This window comes from Idiotropiscis lumnitzeri, chromosome 4 (genome assembly GCF_059441095.1).
Source record: "Idiotropiscis lumnitzeri isolate Australia: NSW breed Sydney's pygmy pipehorse chromosome 4, RoL_Ilum_1.0, whole genome shotgun sequence".
Classification (NCBI taxonomy): domain Eukaryota; kingdom Metazoa; phylum Chordata; class Actinopteri; order Syngnathiformes; family Syngnathidae; genus Idiotropiscis; species Idiotropiscis lumnitzeri.
The window spans coordinates 10,725,191-10,752,349 of record NC_142394.1 but is presented as its reverse complement, the minus strand read 5'-3'; the positions used below and the strand labels follow the sequence as shown (position 1 = coordinate 10,752,349).

Here is a 27,159-nt window from a genome sequence, read left to right as displayed (position 1 = left end):
AAGATTGCCCCGTTTCCTGCATAACCCATGGAAGAGTTCCGATGAAAACTTTTATGGAAAATCATCCATACATCCATCCATTTAATGAACTGCTTATTCTCGCACAGACTTATGGACTAACAATGCCACTTACTTGCTGTAATGAGAAGTGAAGCCGCTGCTCATCATCTTGCGTTATCAATTGCCATGCGTTCCTGACTTCACTACTCCGATTTCTCCGCGGAATTCTGAGGTTATTTTCTGTCGTTACAGTATGTGGTGTGTACGTGTGTAATGAACGCATTACATGCATATTTCATCGTTAAGAATGCAAGAGAAAATGTTCTCTTAAGGTATATCTCTGAGTGCTAGCCAAAGATTCGTCTGCATCATGTTGTTAGAACAATTAACAATGAAATGAAAGCAAAGCCCATTAGTAAACCTCTCTAAGTTATTATTCATGATACTGAGATAATTTATTGGTCGATGTAGGGAGTGCAGTTAATTTTTTGAGAGGCTCTTATGAGTCCATACAGAGATCCTGATGTAAAAAAATCTCTCATAACCGTGTTGTCAATTACAGTGTCGACGTATGATGGCTGCCCTCTGGGTTTAGGAGCCGCGACGCGAGGGGACAAATTTAAGCAAATTACATAATGTTTAGTCCCGTACATTAGATTCACATGTGTGCTGGAGGCTACCTCGTCTAAGTTTGACTTGACTGGTTGCCAGCCAATAGCACACACATAGTCATATACCTGAACTGTGCTTATGTTTATTAACCCAAAAATATTTATGGCATGAAAAAGCAGTCTAGAAAAATTGATGAATGGAAAACAATTAAGTTGTACCAATGGTTGTTCATGTCCACTCCAGTCTTTGGCAGCTGTGGTTCCCTTTGCAAACAAAAGAACGAGAATAGGCATTGAAGTGAAATAAAACAGATCTGAAAGGTTCCCACGGACACTTTAATTGGAATTTGTCCCAAAATTTTGAGCTGCGCGTCCTCATATTTTCAACTTTTCACAACGTTAGATGGAAATCAGATGTGCGATTAGTTTTTAGCGCGCGCAAATCCAACCGTGCAAACAAATCAAGAGACGCACGCACCCCTAAATGCGTAACGCCTTCCTGAGCATTTTAACAGTCCTCTGGACGTCCTCGGGCATTATTTGGAAACCATGACTGCAAACTTATCACCTCTGAGTCACGATGGGTGAGAGCGAGAGAGAGAGAGCGAGAGAGAGAGAGCGAGAGAGAGAGAGCGAGAGAGAGCGAGAGAGAGAGAGAGAGAGAGAGAGAGAGAGAGAGAGAGAGAGAGAGAGAGAGAGAGAGAGAGAGAGAGAGAGAGAGAGAGAGAGAGAGAGACCCAAGGAGGAGGGAGTGAGGGTAGGAGGGGAGGCACCGAAGTTGTCCGGTGAAGCGCACCGCAAATCCAAATCTCTCCTTCGCGGCGCGTAAAAGAAAAATGATTCTTTAATCTGAAGCGTGACTGACGTCCGAGCTGATCACTAAGAGGACATTTCAACTAAACACCATCACGTTTTTTTTTAAATCCCGAAGAACATCCCAGATTACCCGATGCATCCATGATTCTTCCCGGGAAAACAAGCGTCGTTCTCCTGCTGGTCCTCCTCACAGCGCAAGGTAAGCGCACTGGAAGCGCACACATATAGCAAAAACAACCCTCAAAAGTGACAATTTACACGCACGGCACAACTTGCATCTGTAAACAATTGGTTTTAGTTTTTTTGTGGAAGCAAAGTGAGGTAAATCCGCGTTAATGAGCAATAAAGGAGAAGATTAAGATGTATTATAGGTCAGACTTGAAGAGGATGCCAAAGACAGCGGGATGAGAAAAGACAAGTAATTTATCAGCAAACCAATTGAAGGCAAATCATTTTTAACATTGTCATTTCATGTGGTTGGAGAGTAGTGACATCTTGCTTGAAAAGATAAATATGAGAAGCACCTCACTATGATGCAGTGCAGTTATAATGAGGGTTGCAAAATTCCACGATAGTTCCAAGCTGGAAACTTTCCATTGGAATTAAAGAAAGTTGCCAGAAATGTTCTACCTGTTTTGAACCAGACTAACAACACAGCAGGGGCGTAGCCAGAACTTTTTAGTGGGGTGGCCATACATACCATTCGTCTCCCTTTTACACCATTTGTTACAGAGAAGTCATTGTTTAGCATACAATGCCCATTCAAGGTTTCATGAAATAAAATACACAAACATATATAGAACCTTACCCAAAACAGTCATAATACAAGCAGGAGCAAGTCTGAATAAAAAGCAACATTTTGCCGAGCTTAGTTTACAAGATAATACCATTTCTTTGTTGTTGCTTTGCTATTGTGTGCCAGCACACAGACTACTTCAATCTCATGCACTGATTCGCTAGTTTACAGCCAATCAAAGTGTTGAATTTTCACAGACGGTCAAAGCTATTTTGCATACAGCGATGGATGGCTCGTTCATTTTAATGAATGGTAAAAAGCCCAATAACACACAAATTTCCGAATTCTTTGCTATTCTAAATGTTTTTTTTTTTTTTTTTACTTACACTTGTTCCTGTTTGTATTAGGAGTGTCTGTGCAAGAAGATGTGCATTTCATTTCATGAAACTGTGACTGTGGATGGTATGATGAACAATGACATCTCAGCCATGTTTGCTTACTATAGCAAGAAAGTAATGTTTTGTTCATATTGAGTCCAGGAGTCAGGTTCTTTAGTGAAGGTGGATTCTTTTCAACTTTGCCTTTAGAGCAATTGTAAGTTTATTGTTTAGTTATGCCTTTACTTTAAATAAATTGTGACAGAGCTGTCTGTGGAAATGTAAGAAATGGCAGAAAAGGCTCAATTATCCCTTGATGTGAGGGTTACCAGAAAGCAACAAAGAGTAGTCATGGCTACTCTTGGTCACCACGTAGCTCTGAACTTGCAATCCAGTGCTAATAAACAAATCGTTTTTTTTTTATTGTATTATTATCTCTTGCTGTTGTACAGGTTTTGTACATGCTCTCTTTCAGATGCAACTATGTGGACAGCGAACGCAAATACAGTAGATATATAACTATATCCATACCTCAATGCCTGGAGCTACTATGCAGTTTATAGTTTGTATAAAACACGTTAATACAAACACGGTTGATGTTGATGCAATGTGCAGGGATGTGGGTCCCTTGCAAACACACAGGCCAGAGGTCTTAATTGGGCATAGGCAGAGGAAAGAATTCCGCGAGAAAGTAATGTTGTGGTGCTTGACAGAACTTATTGAGTGGAATAGTTTTCTAACCAGCTCTAAATTGTATGGTTTGCATTTCAGTTAGTGGACATCACGTAGTATGAATGCAGTGAGATGACATGTCAAAAAGAAAGTGAAATGTCACATTATAAGGACTTGCAGACTATGTGAGCAGCATAGATGACGGCAAAGCAGAGCTCAGACAAATCTCGCTAGATGTTCAGTCAGTGCTTTAGGCAGGGATGGATGTCCAAGTCCGGTTCTCGAGGGCCAGTATCCTGGATGTTTTAGAAGTTTCGCTTCTCCAACACACCTGAGCCAAATTATCGGGATTGCTATCAGGCTCTTGCAAAGCTTGCCGATGAGCTGATCATTTGAATCACATCCAAAACAGGCTGCATAGAGGCTCTGATGGGCACCCCTGCTTCCCCAATGATCGACTAGCAGCCTAGTACTGGCTTAAGGGTAAAAAAATATTTATACATTATTACACTTAAACATTATTTACCCTAATTTCCATTTACATTTTTTATTGTGACATAATAAATCCTGTTAAAATAATGCGACGAAATAACGAAATGAAGCCGAAAGTCACTTCTACGCACAATAGTATTTGTGCAGTGAAAGACCAATCACGCCTGACCTGTTTTTTGAAGCTGAGCCGTGATTGGTTGTTTGCTCAGTCTTGAGCAACTGTGATGTCATTTTCAGTCAACATAAGTGACAAAATGGACACCCCCTGAGATAGACAAAATTGGTTCGATTTTATTGCTTGACTCATACGCTGCAAAAAAAATATTAATCGGAATGCCATGTTTCAACTAAAATTTTGGGGTTGATTTCCCCTTTAAGGGGCGTGGCTTAGTGAGTGACATCTGGAGCTTTAACGGAACTTTGGGTTGGCCATTTACCATGGCATTCGTTCAGTGTTAGCGTTTGCGCCTTGCTCCTGTGAGTGCTTTCATTTTATATTCATGTTTAGCTGTTTTTCCCGTTCAATCCATGACTGAGTGCTTCGGCAACCGTTACTCAGATCAGAAAGGTTGATATGTATGTAATAAATATTTCAGATTTTGAAGTGGACATAGTCATTACTTTTTCGTGTGCGTAATGAAGACTTTGCGGGACCATCTTATATTTATGTCGTTTATGTTATTTACAGCTTGTTTCAGTTGGTATTTTGGCTATTCACGTTGAACAATAAATGCAGGAGAAGAGCAATTTTGTCCAAGTAAATATTCAGATGTAATAATAGGAAGTAAGTCTCACATCAAGGATTAGCTGACATGAAGTGTTCTTCCATTAGCTAATGATTTTTAATATTTGTGGTTCCACCAGTTTTCTATGTGTTTCTAAATGTAAATTTTTGTCATTTCAGTAGTGTTATTTTAATTCCCTGAATTTCATTCAATTCACAGAGTTAAGTGAAGCAAATTTCCCAAGAGAAAATCTTCGCTTGTGAATAGCAAGCCCAGAGCTAAATAAGCAATTTTTACGGATGATATATAACAACTTTCTTAAATAGCAATAATTTTGGTGGTCTGACTGCTTGCGCAACACTTTTTCAGCCCGTCACTCAAACTCTGCAGGGCATGACACAGCTACTGCATCTTATGTGAATGGCTGCTCGCACTAAATACCGCTGCATTTAAAAGTTGCTCCCAAAAGACCCTAAGTCTTTCCCAAGCGAGAAGAGCGGCGCAGAGATAAGAAGGACTTTGGTTCTCATGACTGTTTCGTTATGTGCAAATATTTTTTAACTTTTCACTTTCAAAGCCCTAACTGCAGAAATAAATATGCTGCATCCCCCTCGGGAGCAGTGTTGAGTGCTTCACATTGTCACACTGTCGTCATCGTGTGCATGTTGTTGGATCACACACCGCCTTGAACTCGACGCATACACAAGGATCGACTTCTCTTTCAGCTCTTCTTCATCAAGACAGATTTGACACAGATGGCTAACCTGTCGCCCCCACCCCCTAAAATTGGGAAAATGTCAGGTAACTGGACAATGACTACAACAGACACAGAGTTAGTACTGACATTGGAGGGCAAAGAAGAGGACATCTGCTGTGAGTGGTCGCAGTCCTCCTGCTTATTTGGGTACAAACCTGCGGGGAAAATTAACAACAGGATTGTGCCCTCGACTTCTTTGCTCAATTCCTAATTGGCTAGAATGATTCTGCACTGGACTGTGTATGCAGATAACTGAGAAAACCCACAGAGGAAATCACAGTGGGGTTTAAATTGTGCGCTGCAGAGGGTATTGTCTCCTGCCATCCATGATCGGATAATTTGTCAACACAAGAGATGAAACGCTGAACCTGCAGTCAGTCGCATCAAGCTATTTCCGAAGAATAATCTGACTCTAGTGGCTTGGAGGTGTGCGGCATACAAAGCGCTATTATTCACACATATGACATTCGAAAAAGAGGCGGCTTGTGGGTTGGTTGTGGTGCACATCAGCAAATTTTGAAGATGAGACAGTGTCTTAAGGTTTAGGATTTAGTGATTGAAATCAGCTGAATTGCATAATATGTTTTAGCGGCCCACAGCAGTTTGCCTGATGAAGCCGCTTAGAGGGATGTCTGGCCAAGCTGGCATGAAACTGATTTGTATTAGGTTTTGGGCTTGACCCTTTAGCTCCATTTACTGTTTTTTTATTGGCATGTTAATAACATAGCATTTACTAGAAGTTGATATTTAAAGAAGCAGAATACAACAGAAGGCTGTGATTACTCTTTTTTTTTTCATTTTGGATTTTTTTTTTTGGGAGGGTTTGTCACAATCCCTTTGGCAGCTGAGGCAGAGGACTTGGTTGCCACACACAATGAAAGAAGGACTGACACAATATCAAAGTCATTACACTTTTGCTTTTCAGATAGCTTGCTGTGTCGGTGGTCTGTGTTCTTTTAATGACTAGGAATCCACAATGGGGAATTGGATAAACCTAAATTGCTTGGTAACACGATTAGTCAGTTCCTCACAATGAATAAATAAATCAATTTGTCCATTATTATGTCTCTCCCAACAATTGTATCTATCTATGCCACATATTGTTAACAGAATCAGAATGCTCTTTATTGTCATTGTACTCAAGATTGGAGGATCACATGCCATAGTAATTACAACCACGTAATTTTCTTAAAGAAAAAAAGGAGGTGTGAATCTGAGGTTTGGCATTTAATTTAGATGCTGAAGATGCACTCTGCAATGAATGATGCTTTGAAGTGGAAGACACTAGGAAGGAATATGATCTACACACACCTTAATTGCCCAATTTGGTCACCACCTTGTATGAAAAACCACACAGTGCCATCTGTTGGTTGGCTGTAGTATTGCATTACGTACCCTGAATGTCAAATCACTTTTGGCTTTGGATTCTCCCTTTGAGCAGCTTTGTTTACACTTAGCCTGTGTTGCTTGGATGTGCTTGCAATGAGATGTCTCCTTGCATCACCGCGTCGCCAAGCGCCAGACTTGAATGCTCCCTTGAGTTTGATGCTAGCAAGCAGCTCTCTGGTTTCCCCTCCCAGATGTAATAAAGTTGCATTGAAGTCTGACAGGCAATCAGCGAGAACGCGTGTGGTTGCGCGTGGCTTAAGGCCCATGCGGGGGCTGCAGGATCTGCTTAGCACAATTGCCGTATGATTATTGCCACTGAGACCCCCCATTCCCGCCCCCACCCACGCCACTTCCTTACACACATTCAGAATTACAACTGCAGGCAGAAGCTGAGGTCTCACTCTACCGCATGGATTGAGTTCAATACATTTCCCTTTTACGACCTGAACACACACAGACAGTGCTGCATTTGAGACGTCCGAAATAAACAACTTTGAATGTACAAGATGTGATTTCAAAGCATCCAGGTCAAATAGAAGCAAGGAACATGGCTGCCTCAGGTATAACGTCATATTTGCTATGTTTGTGACGGGACAAGTTTATAATATTAATCAACCTAACATTTTTAGCAGGCTCTGTCTTCTTTTCTTTTTTGTCCCCAGAGCAATTGTATTACATTACATTATGTACGCAAATGATCAATTAAAACACAGATTTCCATACAGAGTGATTTTCTCGAATGGTCCTTTTGAGTAAACACTGCATTCAGAAGCGGGTGATAGGAACTGAGCTCTGCTGCGAATAAGAAGGAATGTGAATAATTCACAACTGATCCCACCCCCTCTTAAAGATTAATAATGATCTAAAGACTATTCAATATGAATAGAAAGCACTACTATTATCTTTTATGATGCTCCAACATGAAGGCAAATCAATACTTTGATTGCTTTCGTCAGCATAAATTTTTCTCAGCAATCACCGGTTCCCCTAAAAAGTTCAGTCAGGCTGTATCAACTTCTACTGTGAGTGATAATCCATTCCACTATTCCTTGCCGTAGGTACGACTTTCTCCTAAGTATTCGACAACAGTCGATCGATTCTCTGTTTTGTAGTCTACGTCTGCCAGCCTGATCAAGACCAATTCCACAGACCATTCCCGGTTGTAATTTAGCACCTAGCTATAGTGTCAGGTCACGCCCAAGTGAACACTGATGATTCACTAATGTTGTGTGTGATCGCCTCCCCTGTTTTGGCCGCACTGCAGAGACGAGAAAACATTAGCAGTGCTCACTACATTAGCTGCAGCTGCAAGTGCAACACGTTCCCGTCACAAGGCGGCAGATAATGACTTGATTCTCACGCCATGAGTGCTGATGGTAGCTCACGTAGATATTGTTGCAGAGGGTTATGTTTTCGTTCTTTGTCTTAACTAGAATGATATGAAACGTGCTTGCTGATGAAAAATGGTAGCAATTTTTGAAAAAATATGAAAATCACCAAGAATGGGGCTTGATGTTTGAGGAATTTTGATCAACGCCAGCGATATAGTTGAAGAAGACACACATACTTATGTTTTTTTATTTGACTGTTTTACATTCCTGGCCTAGAAATACCCATCCATTATCTGTACTGCTTGTCCTCACTCGGGTCGCGGGGAGTGCTGGAGGCTATCCCAGCTGTCTTCGGGCAGTAGACGGGGGACACCCTGAACTGGTTGCCAGCCAATCGCAGGGCACACAGAGACAAACAACCATCCGCGCTCACACTCATACCTAGGGACAATTTAGAGCGTCCAATCAACCTGCCACGCATGTTTTTGGAATGTGGGAGGAAACCGGAGCACCCGGAGGAAACCCACACAGGCACGGGGAGAACATGCAAACTCCACACAAGAAGGCCGGAGCCGGGATCGAACCCATGACCTTCGCATTGTGAGGCCATCGTGCTCACCAGTCGGGCCACCGCATAGAAATATTTTTCATGCAAATACTCCAAATGCTATAATTACTGCTTTAGCTTAGCATTGGTTAGTTAAAGACCGCAATCTTTTTTTAACATGTGGGTGACAGTTCAGCATGGTGAGCAAAACACGGTTAATGATAAAAATAAATATTGCCTGCACAGCAAATTAATGTCTGTGTGCCGGAAGGAAAATTAAAAATCCATCAAGGCTGAACAAAAGAATGGCTTTAGCTGTCCCAACGTACGCGACGTGGGATTTTAACAACTATGATAAATGACCAATTACAAAGTAATAGCCTGCTGTGTCTCATGCAAATGCAAAAGGGCCAAAAGGTCATGATAATGTGATGATTGCTAATTACTGATGTCTTCAACAGCAACATCCATATTCCCGCGAAAAAATCTTCATAATTGTCTGTTTCTAATGGAAAAGGCGTGCAATGAATATGACAGCTTTGATGACTTTGTATGTTTTGACCCTCGCTTCGTCATATTTGGCTTTGTCCATCATAAGATGTCTCTGTGTTCATGAAGCAACCACCTTCCTCAACACCCCCGCCGTGTTCGCATCTCGACTTGCTTCACATTTTACCTGGAAGGCTTCTTGGCTCTCTATCTGCTCACTTCATCCAACACATCTCTCCGTGTGCACTGGAGATGAAACACAAAAAAATGTACATCTGTCTTTTTCTGTGCCATGTGTTGGTTTCTTACCTGATCTGACCTTCCTTCATGTATAACTTCACATCACGTATGCGCGTTTGTTGCCGAGTTGATATATGGAAGGTAATGCGTAGAGAACATACAAAACGATCTGCTTGCACACTTCCACCTGGGGAAACATATTCATATAAAGTCAGGCTTGTTGTCCATGATCGCACAAAACCCTTTGAATCCAAACCCATCATATGAAATACCTTAAGTGTTTGAGGCCTCCACTGATGTCAAATGTAATGTTTTTTTTTTTTTTGGGGGGGGGCAAACGCCAGCTGTATGCTATGAAAAAACCTGAACAAAACTTCTGCGTTTGTTTCTATTTTTTTAATAATAATAATACTACTGCTAATAATAATAATAATAGGAATAATAATATTAATAATAAGAATAATAAGAATAAAAATAATAATAATAATAAGATGAATACAACGGAAAAAAAATATTTGTAATGCACAAGAGGAAGAGAGAAAAAACTATGAGCAGTCTACATAGTTTTTGTTTTGATTTGAGAGAAATACACATTATGTATAAGGTACACCATGTGTATTTTTCTCAAATGCTGTTCAAACCTCTGTTTAAATCTGAGTTGGTGAGCACTTTTCCTTCAATCCTTTGATAATCCATCCACCGAACAAGTTAAGCATATCAAAATGCTGATTAATCAGCATGGTTATAACACAGGTGTGCCTTTGGCTGCCCTAAACAAAAGGCCTATATTGGGGTTTAATTAGTATACACTGAAAAAAAATTGGAATATACTGAATTTTATTTCGCCAAATGGTTGCATGACATAAAATCACTGAATCCAGATAAAAAAAAAAACGGATGTAAATCATGTACAATATTTATGATACATAATGGAAAGTCTGACTGTGTATGGAAATTGATTTCCAGTACATGGTAATTTTTCAAAGATGATTTTTCTGTCAATTACTGTCTTTAAAGGTTCAGGCTTGACAGAGTTTAAAAAATGACATTTCTTTCCTAGTTCCAAACATATTTTGTCTTGAAGACATGTCGTCATTGTATGATAAATTAACATTTCTCAGTGCATCAGACATCAACTCCCACATCCTCAGAGATGAAAGCATGCGAGCAAGAGGCCACTGGATTTCACGCATCACTGAAACAAAAATCACATGCTGTTCCAGGCAAAGGTGAGAGAACGCGTGTTGCGCACACAGAGACACACACACACACACACATAGATAAAAAAAACACACACACTAAGGAGCACATAGGAACCCCCATGTAAAAAACCTCGGCCGGGGTTTATATAATGTATATAATGAGTAGGTTGAAGAACTTTTACATCACTCAACATGTCACAAGCAGAACATCAAAAGGCCTCAAAACCTCTTCATTGCTGGCACTCTCCCCCTTTTCCTCTTGTCCACGCAGTCCATCCGCTTATGCACACACGAACGCATTCGCTGTCAACCGTGTATTATTGGAGGGTAATTAGTTTCTTCAGAGTGTCCAGCACTCGCTCCCAGCCTCATCCTGTTAAGCACATGCCTGATCAAAGAGCCTCCCACAGGCTTTGGCTCTTTAGGTTCCTGGAGCCATGAGATATGGAGGCACACTGGCTAATTCTCAATCATAGCGGCTATTTGAGGCCGAACACGCGTGACTGCTCAACTTGTTTTCATTCGCCCCAGAACAAAGTCTTTGTCACATTGTCATCACGTTCATGTCTGTTGCTGTGGGGCTCATTTTGATGAACAAAAGTGTCGGCGATTATTCAGTCTGAGCTTGAGAAATATAAACAGGTTTCACAAGGCTTTGAGAGGGAACCATACGCACCTGTAGTTTAGTAAGTGCACTATTTTCCAGTAACATTCATGCATACATTTTCGATAGCACTTGTCCACATGAGGGCCCTGGATGGATCAGAGCCTATCTCAACTGATTTGGGGTGGGATAGGCAGGATGCACCCTGGACTAGCCAATCACAGGGCCCAATACAGCATAGACACCCATTCACACTCGTATTCACTCTGATGGAGACTTTTAGAGGGATTATCAAACATCAATTGATTTGGACCATAGAAAGTAAACTCTTTGTGGCTGTGTTTTCATCGACAGTGCATCTGCACCTTGGAGTAAATGCTGTCGGATCCTGATTTTCATATCAATTCAAGTCTTGCTGTATGTGTTCGCCAATTTGGTGGACCAGTCTGAGCCAAACTGGGCCTGCCACCGCAGCATAGGGATTGTCGTTGGAGGCGTGCCTGGCAGTGCGCCAAATCAGTGGCAGAAAGTCCAAACCTTCCACCTGCTAAGACCACGTTGAACACCTACACAAGGTTGACGATTGATCAAATGTAACATACACTATTTATCTATAAAGGAGCAGCAACATATATGAGGAGCAAACATCAAACCCTCTCAATCGTTGTATTATATTTTAAACCATTAGGCGGCACAGCCATAGGAGGGCAGACAAACGATCAGGGGTGGTGCCCACTCCAATCTCATTATACCACCTGCGCCACTACTTAGACCTGTTCCAAGCTGGTCTAAAGTTTAGTGACTAAATTGCGAGGTGCACCGGTCAAGTGTGTTAAAGAAAATGTTTTTGAAAAAGGGCAGACAAAGCAAGAGAGAGTGCGAGAGAGATCAACACTGAAAGTTGGCAAAAATACAGAAGCAATAAGCGCGGCTATATGAAGAAGCAAATGAGAGCCAAAATTAGCATCTTAGGTTGTGTGCAATTTGAGTAAAGGGATGAAATGCAATTATTACAGCCACCGCTCCACTGCAAGCCTGGTCGGAGCTCATTTGTGAATTTTCCTCCTGCGACAACAAGAGATTGAGAAAGTTTCCCATACGCTGTGTATCGGTAGCTGCGATTGACATTGTTTGGGGGGGGGCATCTACCGGTGTTAATTATATAGATAATACCTCATTTAGTAACATGGAGACCTGCAGCTATTCATTCAAACTGGTTGATGTATATACAAATCCCTTCTTATGGCAAAATTTTGCAATTGTGGCTTTTGATCAGGTGTGTTTTGTAGACCGGAAATTATGATAAGTGGGTGTAAATCGGAAATTTGCCTGCTAATAAGCCTTACATAATGTTTATGAATTATGAAACATCAGTATTTAGCCTCTCATCATGCACGGCTGCTTTTTTTTGGCGGGGGGGGGGGTTCTGGTGAAATGCAAGGACGGAAGAGCTTTAAAAGGACGCAGGACAAATATTTTATGAATAAGAACGGAGAGATGATGATGGAAGGGTGCCCAAGTCGAGGACTGCAAGATAAGGTTAAGTCCCCATCTCTCGTGCGGAGGCTTCAAAGAAAGAGCTCCTTGATGTGAGGCCACTCATCATTTTGGTCAATTCCATTTAACATGTTGGAATGATGAAGAAACTCTCTGATTTCATTTAATTCAATTAAAATGAAATTGAAAATGTCAGTTTACAATGCATTACTCACCCTTCAAACCCTCTTTTAGGTTGTTTAAATTGTTCTTGATCTTATCTGGAGCTCAGTCACAGCGAATCACGTTGAGCTGTTATGAAATCTTTATAAAACATCACAAGTCATGAATATTTTACCACCAACTCTGTTGGTGTCACACGTGCCTTCATGAATACACTCTTGGAGTTGCACAAACCAAACCTCTACTTCGAAAAGCTTGAAATAATATGGTACTGTTCCATAATGGAAAAGTTGGACACCGGCTCAACAGAGGCCAAGTGTTCTAATTAACTTTTTTTTGTCATCACTACTGAGATGGAGTAATGAAAATCAAAGTTCCAGTGTAGAAAAAAAATAGCTCAACTTATTTTTCAACAGCGAACATAAGGTGCAATTAATTGACTGATTATAATTGCCCTCCTTCCCCCTCACCCAATTAGAGGCTTAAGCAAGGTTGTGGGAGTGCACCAAGTGTTTCAAAAGCAGGTAGCAGGCAATGAGATTGCACAAGTGTCTCAGGAGGGCGACTGTTTCATTACTACGGAAAACGCAGCTTGCCTCTGCAGTGACCCAAGGAAACTTCTGGAAAGCCATTATACATGTCCAACTTTTCCCAGACGCTCAAGTTGAAAAAATGTTTGAAATCCCTCTCTGGTGTCTAATGTTTCTAATCAAGAAAAAGAAAATAAACAACAACGTGAACGTAGTGAAATATATACATAAAAATAATGGAAATTCATTGACCATCTTTATCCTTTTTTATGTTGTCTTTGTTCACCATAAACCAAATAAGTAAGCTTTACATACATTATTTTGGACGCAACACTCTTTCATTATGATCATCATGATTTGTGTTCCAGTGCAGGTTTTTGAAGTAAATACGTATATCTTGGTAATATATGCAAGAGCAACAACATTGAGTGAATTTGAGGTTGGGTGAAGAGCAGTGAAGAGTGGTGATGTTCATGGCTGATGAGGCATTGTGTCACATTTAGCAATTACAAAGAAGACAAATCACAGTAATGTATTTATTTTTAAAAAGAGCAGCCTGGCAGTCGGCTGATATTTTCTGACCTGTTTGAAACTCTTCCTGAAAATAGAATAGCGCATGGAGTGGGGGAGCAGTCGAAACGAACATGATAGATTAAGCATTCTAGTGTGTTTAAGCATGTAAATTCAGACTAAAATATGACTAATTGCTTTAAATCTATGAAAATGTAATTACCAGTAATTGTTTTTTTAAATGAGATGTTTGTGGGCTGGTGAAAATCTCAGGGCACCTGGCAGTTGCCTGCGTTTGCTTAATGCTAAGTGTGCTTATGTGTGGCAAAATACAGTTTGCCTCATTTCATGCCTTTTTTTAAACTTGTGTTGGTCCTGCAAATATTAGAGATGTAAGGAGACAGAAACAGACACTTGCCAAAACAATCCTCCTCAATCCAGTGGTTAAGGGATCGCGCAATCTCAGGTGAGTGGACGTTGCTTGCTGCCACACTTCATGTCCCTCCCATATACCGTATTTATATGAACATGAATTTCAATTAAATTCAGCAATGCAATTTGGGCAAAGAAATCCAATCACTATAAAGTACAGACCAGAAAACTGGAAATAAAATTATGTTTATTTAATCATCATTTGTTCATCTTTTTCGCTTTATGATGCATGTAAGGTTCTTCCTCCCCTGACCACACTCCCCCGGAGAAGGAGGTTAACCGCCACTCAGAACTGTGACATTCTTGTGCAACGTTAAATCGAAATACTTGCTTTCTCAGCTTTCCCCCTGTCTTACACTTTAATCTTTCTTGGTGCACATCAGATTGAGGCGTCAGTAAGGCAACCTTTCCAATAAATCATCTCCGTTATTTCCCCGGACAGGTCAGAATAGAGGACAATCACAAGCCAAGAGCCAGATGTGCACACAGCAATGCAGCCTTTAATGTAGGATGTCTACATTCCGTCATCATGTGTAGTCCCCAGGGCAATAAAGGTATAACTTCTTTATGACTTTTAGAGTCTCCAGTCATAAAGAAGTTGTCTAAACTTTAGCCAGCATAGGCCTCGGAAGACTCCGCTTTATGTTCATGTGGTGTTTATTAATAGCTATCTATAAAAATGGAAAATGATGTTGCTTCCCAATAATGCAATCTTTGCAGAATTTTTCCTCATCCTTAAAGATGATAATAATACAGATAAGAATACAATAACTGGGGTCTAAACATGCCTACAATTTGAAGCCATGCAAGAAGATATTGTATGAAAGCTGCATGTTTTATTTAGGCTTCGGTGGATGTAGCTTTTTGCGTGTACAAGGGATTGCGCTCCAGTTGCCCTGTCGGTGAAGCACGTTGACCTCCATATATATAGTGATGAGTGCAGCACAGGTTGATGTACTTGGGATGGGGCTGAATTCATCATTTCTCCGCTTAAAAGGCTTGGCGGAAGCATCGACCTTGAAGCAATGTGGCTTGATCATTTTTTATTTGCCTACTGTATGTTTGCTTCGATCAGTGCTTCGCTATAGTGGGGCGGGCCCCCCTGGGGGGTGCGGTGCAATGCTGAGGAGGGCGCGTGTCACCCTGGGGAACATGCTTTTTTTTTTGCCATACTACACTAAAGTGTAATTGCACATCCACTCCAGTAGGTGGCAGTGGCGCTCTCATTGCCCATTGTGCGCGGCGAGTATTAACTCTACGGTGTAGGTTTGTTTCGCAACAAAATTGCTATTATTTATAGTTGTGGCGGAGAGTGGGTGGTGGAGTGGAGGCGCACATTGTTTTCTTCTTGATGCGGGGGGGCGTAACAGAAAATAATTGAGAAGCACTGGCTTAGATTATCGGCTATTGGTAACACTGAACTGAGGTGAGGTCATTTTCTGTTGCAACATTGCTGTGTCTCATTGTACAATGCAAGGTCAGCAAAGGCATGCTTGATTGAGTTTGGTGTCGATAAGTGATTGCTGACCTTACATATTTTCCATATTTTCTATCGTGAATCATGTTGGAGCTAATGGAGATGTACACGGATGCTGATAACTCTAATGTTGATGACTCATGTTTGCATAGAAGTGGAGGCTTTGGAGCTTTGTTAGGACACTGGTGCAGTGTGCTGGTGGGGTGAGTGTTCACTGTCCCAAGCGAGGCAAGATTTTCTGCTCGGACAGGCGTGAGGGGGTCTGTATGCCATCCCAGGCAGCAGTGTTACTCCTGGCACTTTTCCACAATGTGACCTTGAGTCCAGTCTTGCAATGTTCATGCATATATGTACTCTATGACAAAAAGAGTCGAACAGTAGTTTTCTCTGGAGTCAAGAATATTTTCTCATTGGCGTGACATCTTTCGACACCGTCGTCCTTTTGTATTGACGCTTTGAAATTCCAAAGTCAAACCAGGAAGTTAAGGTCTGAGTATGTTTCTCATAAATATTTGAACACAATGATATCTCATCTCTTCTCTCTTTTCTCACTTCATTGTAGAAACGGTGCCTCTATATCATTAAAGATTGTTTATCATTTGCTTAGATCTCTTTTACTAAAGGTGAAGCTCATTTACAGAGACAGACAGTCGCGTCTATAGTGGAAAATAACATTGATGTGGTTGTATTTTGTGACCGTTCATCACACTACATACTGTATTCCCATTTCATTAATGCTTTTCAAACAGTTTGTCTTTGATTTTCTTTCACTAGGCTGTTTTGCATCCAAAGCAGAGGACCGTTTATTTCGAAGGTTATTCCGAAGGTACAACCAGTTCATCCGACCAGTGGAGAATGTGTCTGATCCAGTCACGGTGGAGTTTGAGGTGTCCATATCGCAACTGGTCAAAGTGGTAAGAGAACCTTAGACATCACTCTGAGAAGAATGAAAGAAAGCTAAAATATGTTTTATGAGGTGACAATTATTTTCTTGACAGGACGAGGTGAATCAAATAATGGAAACCAATCTATGGCTGAGACATGTAAGTGGAATTCATTGGTCAGCCGTAATGTTTTTCCTGATTGTTGAAAAGTAATGAAAAAGACTAATGGATTTATTTGGGCTATTGTTTTTTTTTTTTCTAACGTCTAGGTTTGGAATGACTACAAACTAAGATGGGCACCGGTTGAGTATGATGGAATTGAGTTCATCCGAGTTCCGTCCAATAAGATATGGAGGCCAGATATTGTTTTATACAACAAGTACGTTAGATTACTACTTTACCGAAGAGACAACAAATTGTTTGCTGAAGGTTCACTAAATGTATTTATGATGTTCATACACCCACTTATAATAAGTAACTAACCGTACGGTGAATTTTGATGTGAATGGCAATACACTGAAATTTTGGGGAACACGCATTTTCAAGTCTGTCCCATGGTTGTCTCATGTCTCAACTTGCAAAATGAGAGATGAGTGTTGTGTGTTTCAATTTCCATTTTTAGACCCAGAACAGCTTTCACCCTTATTGGATCACACAGTACTCTTGTGATTGCATGCTTATTCTGGCTGCTCAAGTGGATTTACTCTACTAAAGCGCTTTAATAAACAAAAAGTCAAATTTTCTTATTTAGCTAACCGTGTGCAGACCTTTCCTGATAAATATGGTGTCGACCTTTACGTGCAAATGACATTTGGGTTTCTTGGCTATGCTCTCTTATAGTGCTGTGGGGGATTTTCTGGTGGAGGACAAGACTAAGGCACTGTTGAAGTTTGATGGCACCATCACTTGGGTTCCGCCAGCTATCTTTAAATCCTCCTGCCCCATGGACATCACCTACTTCCCTTTTGACTACCAGAACTGCTCCATGAAATTTGGCTCCTGGACCTATGACAAGGCTAAGATCGACCTGGTGCTCATTGGCTCAAAGGTATGAATGTCAAAGCGGTCTTTTGGCACATTATATGCACTTAAAAACAACTTGTGGCTTCCTTTTAATTTAAATTTGTAATGACCTAGGTGAATCTCAAAGACTTCTGGGAAAGCGGAGAGTGGGAGATCATTGACGCACCTGGTTACAAGCATGACATCAAGTATAACTGCTGTGAGGAGATCTACCCAGACATCACTTATTCCTTCTACATTCGCCGCCTGCCGCTTTTTTACACCATCAACCTCATCATCCCCTGCCTTCTCATCTCCTTCCTCACCGTACTGGTCTTCTACCTCCCATCCGATTGCGGCGAGAAGGTCACGCTGTGCATCTCTGTCCTGCTCTCCCTCACTGTGTTCCTGTTGGTCATCACGGAGACCATTCCCTCCACGTCGCTCGTCATCCCGCTGATTGGCGAGTACCTCCTCTTCACCATGATTTTTGTCACGCTCAGCATTGTCATCACCGTGTTCGTGCTGAATGTTCACTACCGCACCCCCATGACTCACACGATGCCCGAGTGGGTAAGGTCCGTGTTCCTCGGCGTGCTGCCGAGAGTCATGCTGATGAGGCGGCCAATTGACCAAGGCGGCTCGTCAACTGCCAGCATCACAGCGGGAACGGGAGGAGGAGCGAGCAGCGGAGGGAATAAAAAGAGAAAGAACAGTGTCGGAAGCGGGTCAGGAAGTGTGAGCGTTGGGGGTATCACAGGGGGCGTGGCCTGCCCACCGCTGGATGGTGGAGCAGGTGGAGGAGGCGCTTCCTCAGTGGGCGGCTCCATGAACTGTATCGAGTATGGTGACATGAACCGCGACAATAAGAGGGATATGAACAGAAGATGTCCCTACAGAGGCAAGGAGGTTCCCACACCTGTCCCTCCTCCCAAGGTGACCCCTTCATCTCAGGGCCCTCAGACACAGAGACCCCCAGAGTCAGAGCTGCCCAAACTGCCGAGGGCCTTGAACTCCCCCTCTCAAGTGAACGCCGTCGTGGCATTCTCTGTCATTTCGCCCGAGGTCAAGCAGGCCATTGAGAGCGTGAAGTACATCGCCGAGAACATGAGGACTCGCAACAAAGCCAAAGAGGTATGATCAAATATACTACTCATATGTACTACTTATATACTACTTATATGTATTTATAAAATGTATTTATTCATACTACTTTAAAGTTGGAAATCAAAAACTGAAGTGGAAAATATGATTCAATATTTTACTTGTTTTAACACGCACACAAAAAAAAGATTTTCCATATTACAATCAATCTGGGCCATGACCACACCCATCACGTGATCAGCCACATTTGTAAAATAAACACAAAAATAAGTAAATCACAAAAATCTGGAAATTTGTCATTTTTCATTAGATTTAAAAACAAACCAAAATAAATTGTCACTTTTTCATTGCCAACTGAAAATGGAACGAGTGAATAATATCCAAATTATAGACGTTAAAGGCTGAACACAATCTGTTTATGATCTATTTCCTATACTCATACTTTTGAAAACATTCACCGATGAAAATAATACATATAGAACACAGTCAATCGGTTGACATTACATAAACTTGAACTGTACAGACAACAATGTTTTGACTATCGTACAAGCGTAAAACGGCAGGTGACTCCTAACGATACATTTTGCTAAGTTGCTATTAAACACCACTGTACGATTTGAGTCTGTCATCACTGTTATGATGGCATCACAAAAAAAATAAATGAAGATTTATTGACAGCTCGTAATTTTTGAAATATTAGCGGATTCTTTTTTTTTGGTTCAATAATGCGAGTATTATGAGGGTATACAATATATAAGCGCTTTTCCATTACAGGTTTCAGAACAACCTGGCACCGATCTGCTTCTTGGCTTGGCCTGGTCTGGCCTGGCCTCCGTCGCTTTTCCATTACAAAAGGCATTAATCAATTGGGGGAGGATAATTGAACTTTGCGAGCCGAGTGTGCGGGGTTCTGCCACTGATTTCACGAGTGGAGGACTCTCGGCCACTGGTTTTGTTGCAATTTAAAATATGAATTACAGTTGCACAATGTGGTGAGGTCGCAAATCATAGCCCATCAAATGCTAAAACGGTTTAACACAGACGGAAGAATTAGTTTCCGGGATTAAACGAGTGGCACTCAGTCAGTGTTGCCACCGTTACGTTAAAAAAAAAAAACAAACAAACAAAAAAATCAAATAGCTGAGGTCCTTAACTTATTACTTGCTTTAAAAGTCACTACAAACAGCAGATACCGACAACTCTGCTTAACAAACAAATGACACCCGGTTTAACTTTCACTTAATTGGAAGTGCATTCTTAACAGAGACAATTAAGAGTAATTAGTAACAAGAGCTATTTCAGGTGTTTTCACTTCCCGTTTTCAAAATATTTGATTTCTTTTAATTTTGTTGCACAGGTGGAACCAACAGAACACGTTTATAAATGTACTGTATCTTTATCTCGCGCTTTTATATTTCAAAAACCTAGCATTTGAAAAGGGGTGTGTAGACTTTTTGCCACTGTACATGTGAAGCCCATATTGCAATTCTCTAGAAGAAATGAACTTATGCCCCGCAATCTTTAAGGGGTGGGGTGACCTTTTGATAGCACCCTCTAAAAAGATTTAAGACATCATTGAGGCAGAGAACAAAAACTATTGAGTTCTGTTCCATACCTACAACATTAGAGAGCCAGAAAGATATGCGAGTCAAACCCCCAGTCTACTTTACCCGGTGTGTGTCTCTATACTGAGAGTGTTAGCGTGAGGCTAAAAAAAGGAGAGTAAAGCTTGTTGGAAGGGCTTCTCCTATCTCATCCTCACACTCTGGATGGGCCTGATATGTTTGTTGCGCCATCTTTTCTTTGTAACGCTGTGATCTGGTTGTGAAGAAAAGCCATGCAGGCTCCTCTCTGGGCACAACAATAGCATTACGGCCACAGCAGCCTTGATCCGATTCTACACACCTGAACGATCAAAGAGTAAACCAGCGCAAACACACATACACGCACACATACAAACATGTTTTGACCTCATACTGTAGCTTCAGCGCTAAAACTAATTGTATGCTCACATGGGCAGCCACCTCAATAGCTTGACATTTACAGTATTTGGTTCACATGTATCGTCCTAGTATCACAGGAGGGAAACTGTGTCACACTGTTAGAGATGATGCCATCGAAAACATTTGAAGGGAAGGTTATATGTATATGTGTCTTTCACCATTCTTAACTGTCATAAGATGTTTACCTTTTTTGATTGGTTGATTTTTTTTGAACATATAAACAGAAATTCATTTCGTCAAAAGTAAAAGATTTAAAAAGGGCGAAAAAATGATCGCCATAAGCACAGTTTACATGTTCAAAAGGGAGTAGGAGGAAATACAGAACTTTCCTAGTCCTATCTCCTGTTCTTTGTGTATTTTGACTTATTTTTAGTTCATACAGTAGATCATTTATATAATAAACCCCAAGAATAAAAAAAAGGGAAAAAGTCAATATACAAACCTACTATATATACAATTGCACTTAAACTTGGACATACATATGCCTACATAAATGCAGTACATAACTACTCAGGCACGTTCATATTTCGTTATACGCTTATCTTCATAATATTTCATTCACATTACACTAAATCTAATACATGACAGAAATTTCACGATTGGGCAATTTACCTCTTGTTGATTCACATACCTTTTTAATGTATACGAACAAACACTCAAAGGTGGGTCACTTAGCAGCGTTCGACTTATAATGCAGTTCCACTTTATAAAAAACACACGTTACAACTGATCACTTTGTCATGGTATTACCTCGGTTTGTTTGTATGATGGTGTACGGAGTCCGTGACATATTTCTAATCTTGCCATTCCTTGGCCTATTAGTTTATAGCTAACGTCTTGCTTCATGAAAAACTGCTGGAAAATGAAAATGGACAGAAAAAATATATATAACTACTGCATCATGTGAAGGAAACTTTAAAGTTCCATACGATAGTGGAAGGCTCAAATAAGCATTGCTGTGTACCTTTTTTGACAGGATTGAGTCATTATAATAGTGAATACAGCTTCCACCGCTTTCCTAAAGGTGCCGTCTGTCAATCACAGTGGGTCGTAGTTCGACTGGAACATGTCATTTGTGGCCGCCTTCGTCAGACACAAATATTCTCAAATTGGATCCTCACAATTTATGATGTGGCAACCTAGTTTATGCTGTTACGATAGGTATTTGTCTCTAGTTCTGTAAATCTCTCAAACGTACGCCATGGCAACAAAGCTGCTAGCATAGTTCTTCCATTTAAAAAAATAATGGCACGTGACTAAATCCTGCTAACTTTTAGCTGTACAATAAATTTGATAATTGTCGAAATGTCTGCTACACACAACTAACAAAAAATAAACCGCTGTCTAATTTTGTTTCCACTGCAGTCGGGCTCTTTAGCGTGAAATCGGAAATAAGTCACAGACCTGGTCCACGTAGTCCGTAAATTAAATACAGTGTTTCCCGATTCACTTGTGTAAGGGACCCATCCCAGCGAGTAATCAACTGTGGTTATGTAAAGCCCTTTGAGACTGTCTGTGATTAAGGGCTATACAAATAAAATTGACTTGACTTAAAAAAGGTACAAACCATTTTGGACAAGTTGATTGCCCGCAGATGCCACAAGATAGTGACAAAGCGCATTTTTTTTTTAGACAAGGCTATGGTCTGACTAACTGAAGCTCCTCCACTCTCTTTACTGTAATTGTTTGGCCACAAGATGACACAATATGGCACCGTAGCAATGTATTTATTTTGCCGATTGCTTGAGCCTGTGCATATAAACAGTGAACAACTTATTTCAGCAAATAAAAGATGATGTTTCCCAAAAAACTTGGCAAAAAGGCGAATGCTGAACTGTGAATATGTGTGGAGTATTCAAATATAATATGATCATATATCATTTGTATCTTATGATTTCTTTTAGTGTACAAGATAAATAACTGCCTCTTCTGTCTTTCTTTGTCCTCAATAGGTGGAAGACGACTGGAAGTACGTTGCCATGGTCATTGACAGGATCTTCCTGTGGGTGTTTGTGATGGTGTGTGTACTGGGAACACTGGGGCTCTTCCTCCAGCCACTCATCAGCTTTTTTAAATGAAGGACACTTTCGCTGGTCACCACTGTGGGAAAGAAATCTATCCTGCAGGTCGTTCACTTCACATTGGACTGTCTTCTTTCCCTTCTCTTGATCTTCCCTTGGGTGTCATCACCTCTCGCCGTCAATGGCACATCTCTGCACTTGACTTACCCAGAATTCCTCAATCACCCCGTGCCTCACACTACTGATGTGCACGCAAGCCTTCTTGTGTACCCCCCCTATAACTGTTAGTAACAAACTCATGTCTGTTTTCGATGACTTTGTCCTCAAATGCCACTAATGTCACCGTGTCTTCCTTGAGGCACGTGGTGTCTTTCCTCTTTTTCCTTTTGTTTTCTTTCAAAATGTCCTCTCAACTGTTGTTAAGGTACAGTCCTGTATAATCACTGTGGTCACAATTGCTGCATATGATTTGCCCACCAGTCGAATATTTCCATCCTAAAACGTGGTATTCTATAGATCTTCCAGACCCTTTAATGATTTTAATCCTATATACAGTGTTGCTTTGACATATGAGTTCAATTCAGCTGTGATTATACTCATAACTCAAAAACATCTCAAATCATCTTTCGCCTTGGAAATGAATGGAAATGTATCCATTCCCGTTGGTCCCGCCCCCCGAAAAAAAGATTGCAACAATGTTTTTAATATGAAAAATAGCACACGATGATATTGTACTTTTGTATGTTTACGTTGAGTTTAATGGTAATCTTCAATCGGGAGTGGCAATAAAAAGAATCATTTTGAAGAAATTTTCACTGTATGACAAACTGAAAGTTGTGAAGTGAGTTGAGTTCATTGCATACAATGTTCATCTTTTAAATTTTTGCTCGCAAATCCAAGCACAAAATCAGCCAAACAACGGCTCTTATCTCCAAAATCTCAACTCGACTCAGAAGTCGGCTCGCTCGTATGTCAAGGCACCATTAAATAAGAGACAACTGGAAGTGAATATATGAGTCAAGATGGCTAAGTACGTTTCATGTACATTACGCTTTCTACCAGCCATGGTGTTCTTTTTATAAGTGTTCAACTCAAGCACAGTAAATACTGTATTTCAAATGTTATTTATTGTTATTTTCTCATATATGCACCTATGTATAATGTCCAGAGGATTTTTCCGAAAAACATTGAACAAAGCACTACGTTTGCAAGCTTTCAAAAAAAAGATGGAATATTCGCAATAGTCCGGTTGCACAAGGCCGTTTAAACACCTGAATGAGACCTTTATTAGTTTGGCGAAAGACATGAATAAAATCTCCTTTATTGACAGGAGTAAGTAAATTATGACTATTTGCGTCATGCAATTTGGACGGGGATATTGCAATTGATCACAGTTACCGTGTGTACACGAGTCTGCTCATGTCTGCTCACACGTGTTCCAAATGGTTCTGACAATCTGAATTTTGACCTTAAAATCAGATTTTTGACCTGAACTCGAATATTGACGGCTTGTAAACGTAGTCATTGTCTTGAAGAGAACAAAAAAGGATGTACTAATATAAATTTAGTGAGAGACAATGTACTTTTCAGAAAGTGACAGCATGATCTTTCATATTTATCTATGACAATTCTTTCTGACAGATGGATCATGTGAAACACTGCCTGTAGTTTTTTTTTCTCTTTTTAAAACACCTGACATATCCTTGTAGAAATGTTCTTGGAATACGGGTGAGAAATGCATGGAGACACTGCTACGGCTTTATATTGGTTTGCCTCATTGTCACAATGAGTAGAATTATCATCACAGTGGTAGCCCATGTATAAAACCGTTTGGATTACATCATGGAAATTAAATTCAGGGGAGAAAACGTCTGTCAGTTTTTTGGAGTTCTTCTGTATTAAAAGAGGAAAGGGAAGAAAAGCAAAGTCCACAGTAATATCAGGAATCTCTCCTCGAAAACACTTTATCAACTCCATTAACTTTTTCATGCATCACTTTGCATTCGCAGTGACTAAGTAATGAGAGAAAATTATACCAAAGCTGCACTCAAGTGCAAGCGCATGAAATAGGTCTTGGTTCGCTGTTAAGTCAGTGTTCAGACTGTATTATATTTCATTTATGCCCACATTATACTTTTTGATTCTGTATTTTCCAATTTTTAATATTGCATGCATATAATCCCTAACCCTTAATTAAATACTAACAGTAAACCACAATCCAAGTGAAAACGTTGATTATTGAATATTCTAATCAGTAATATGTTTAACATAAATTCCTAATCTTCCAATGTGTTTGCTTTAAATGGTCCACTTTCATGTTTGTTTAATCTTGGCCACTAATTTTCCAATGAATCTTAATCACAGGACTGTGGATTTAAGCACACTTAACAGCATGAAGTAGTAAGTGTCAATAATGATGTGTCAGTGATGCAATAGTGATTCTGTTGGTCACATTTGGTGCCAAGTTGGATGAAGACTTTTGTCATGAGTTACTCTCATGTAATATTATTTAGCTTTATTTTCCACATAAGACTTTGAACTTAATTGCTGTATTTATGTTGATGTGTTTTTGGGGAAATGAACTTCTCGTGTCCTCTCCAAGGCAAAAGCACAGCACTCTCTGCATTCTTCTTCCCTCCGTGCGTCTATCGATGGTCACAGCTCAGTCTGAATGTGTCAGCGCAGACACGCACACCCGCTGAAGGTTCTTGGTGGTTATAGACACAAATTTCCTCTGATCGCAGCTTGGCTTCAAATGGGCCTACCCGGTGGCTCGCAGCAACTCGATCACACACTTAATCCCCCCTTGCGTGCAGCATATTTCGATGTGTGTGTGCATGCTTGTGTGTGTACAATATGTGTGTGCTTGGCAGAGGTGGGGGAAGGCTGCACGACACCTGCAAAGTGAGAAATGGAAAGTGTGAGCTTCACCTTATGTTTGTGTGGATGCGAGGCAGGACCTCGCTGCCTGGGGATTACTTGTGGAGAGAGGTTGGAGTCAAGTTAAAAATACAGAGATGAAGCTGTATCCCATCAGTCTGGCTCATAGAGGGGGGGGGGGTCACATCAACATTAGGCTACCACACTGTGAAGTGACTCCGGCTATATTTGGACAGTGCATTTTACGAAGATGCCCTTCAGAAACATGGGCAATTAGATTGGAATTTGTAGATGGCAGCCTCCTGCTATAGCGAGACAATCACAATTTGGATCAGCACCGTAGTGTAAGGCTTCATGGATTTCCCCTCCTTTTTAATGAAAATGCTCCATAATCAGTAACGTAATCTTGGATCCACACTTGTCATACTCATACCAAAATGTCTTTTAGCGCATGCACCCTGCCACGAAGAAAACAGATTTTGCATAATCCTGCTAATAACAACCGGCAGTAAATACCTCACCTAAAATAGTAAACAAGACTGCCTGAATATTCTAAGCACCTGAAGAATTCAGCAATGCATTTTCCACCTCCCCTGTAAGATATGAAGGACACAGACAAGCCTCAGGTTGAAGAAGGGGCGCCTTCTACAAGCTGCTCCAGCGCATAAATCGGAATTTGTAAGTGTGAAAATGTGATATGTTCAAAGCTTAAATAACTGGACTTCTTGTGCTTGGTGGCAGTTGGAGCAAAGCTGAGCACAGCAAAGCACAGGGTGCTAAATTGAGGGATACTACATTATTAAGTCATCCATATGGATAAATATTTTACGTGGTTCTTCTCTGCGGACACGTAGTGCGGCTCAGAGATAGCGGTTATCCACAATGTTTGTTTTAAATCCAATGTATTGGTAAATATGACATTGTGACATATTCGTTAAATTTATCGCCTCAAACGCCAAAAGACTGGATCTCTTTGGTGGAGAAGTTGCGCTAAAGTGAGGACGCGGCAAAGGGACATCAGCTGTGGACTAGAGCATGCAGGGAAGAGTGTGTGGCGCTGTTGGGTAAGACAGCGGCAGACGTTGCCGAATTAGGGTCTCTTGTGCCGCTGTGAGCAGAACGGTACGTGCCAGAGGCCGCTCGACCGTGGATAAGTCGAGGAGACTCTCCTCTAAATAATTCATTCGGAGGGAGGGCCATCTGAATGCTCTCACACACACAGGCATACACACAAGTGCAGAAAGACCAGATGCATATTTATAGACGAATACAGGAACATTGTCGAAGAAATTAAGAGTATTTTGGTGTAACAACACAAAATGCTTCTGGCACTTTCTTGGGTTTCAGACTCAAAGGTCACGCACAATTCAGATTACCATCATTACAAATGCAGCAAAGTTGTCTGCATAGCCATTAGATTTTATTAGTGGGACATTATATTGTTTCTATTAATAATAGTCTAATTCAATATTTTCATGCAGCCAAGTAACTCTAATATCCAATGGTGGCTACCGCTATGTTCAGTTCTAATTATGACAATGATTAAGATACAATATTTTGGAATTCATGCAAATACAATGCTGCTAACAGACCTTTACTTTTTGTTCACATTGGAAACATTTACTGAAAACTACATCGGACTGAAAGGAAAGGGTGAAGTTTATCAAAT

General features: G+C 40.7%; 1 protein-coding gene across 1 annotated transcript; it reads left to right on the top strand.

Moving 5' to 3' along the window:
* Positions 1-1,364: 1,364 nt before the first annotated feature.
* LOC148338071 (neuronal acetylcholine receptor subunit alpha-3-like) lies at positions 1,365-24,414 on the top strand. Its single transcript, XM_088293374.1, has 7 exons — positions 1,365-1,626; positions 16,371-16,510; positions 16,595-16,639; positions 16,750-16,859; positions 17,321-17,528; positions 17,618-18,616; positions 22,542-24,414. Exons 1-7 carry the CDS (start codon positions 1,569-1,571, stop codon positions 22,665-22,667), a joined length of 1,686 nt encoding a protein of 561 aa, XP_088149500.1. The 5' UTR covers positions 1,365-1,568; the 3' UTR covers positions 22,668-24,414.
* Positions 24,415-27,159: the final 2,745 nt, after the last annotated feature.

Coding starts and splice junctions, on each gene's coding strand:
- LOC148338071 (XM_088293374.1), top strand. CDS start 1,569: ATGATTCTTCCCGGGAAAACAAGCGTCGTTCTCCTGCTGGTCCTCCTC. Junction 1,627..16,370: donor GGTCCTCCTCACAGCGCAAG/GTAAGCGCACTG, acceptor TTCTTTCACTAG/GCTGTTTTGCATCCAAAGCA. Junction 16,511..16,594: donor TATCGCAACTGGTCAAAGTG/GTAAGAGAACCT, acceptor TTTTCTTGACAG/GACGAGGTGAATCAAATAAT.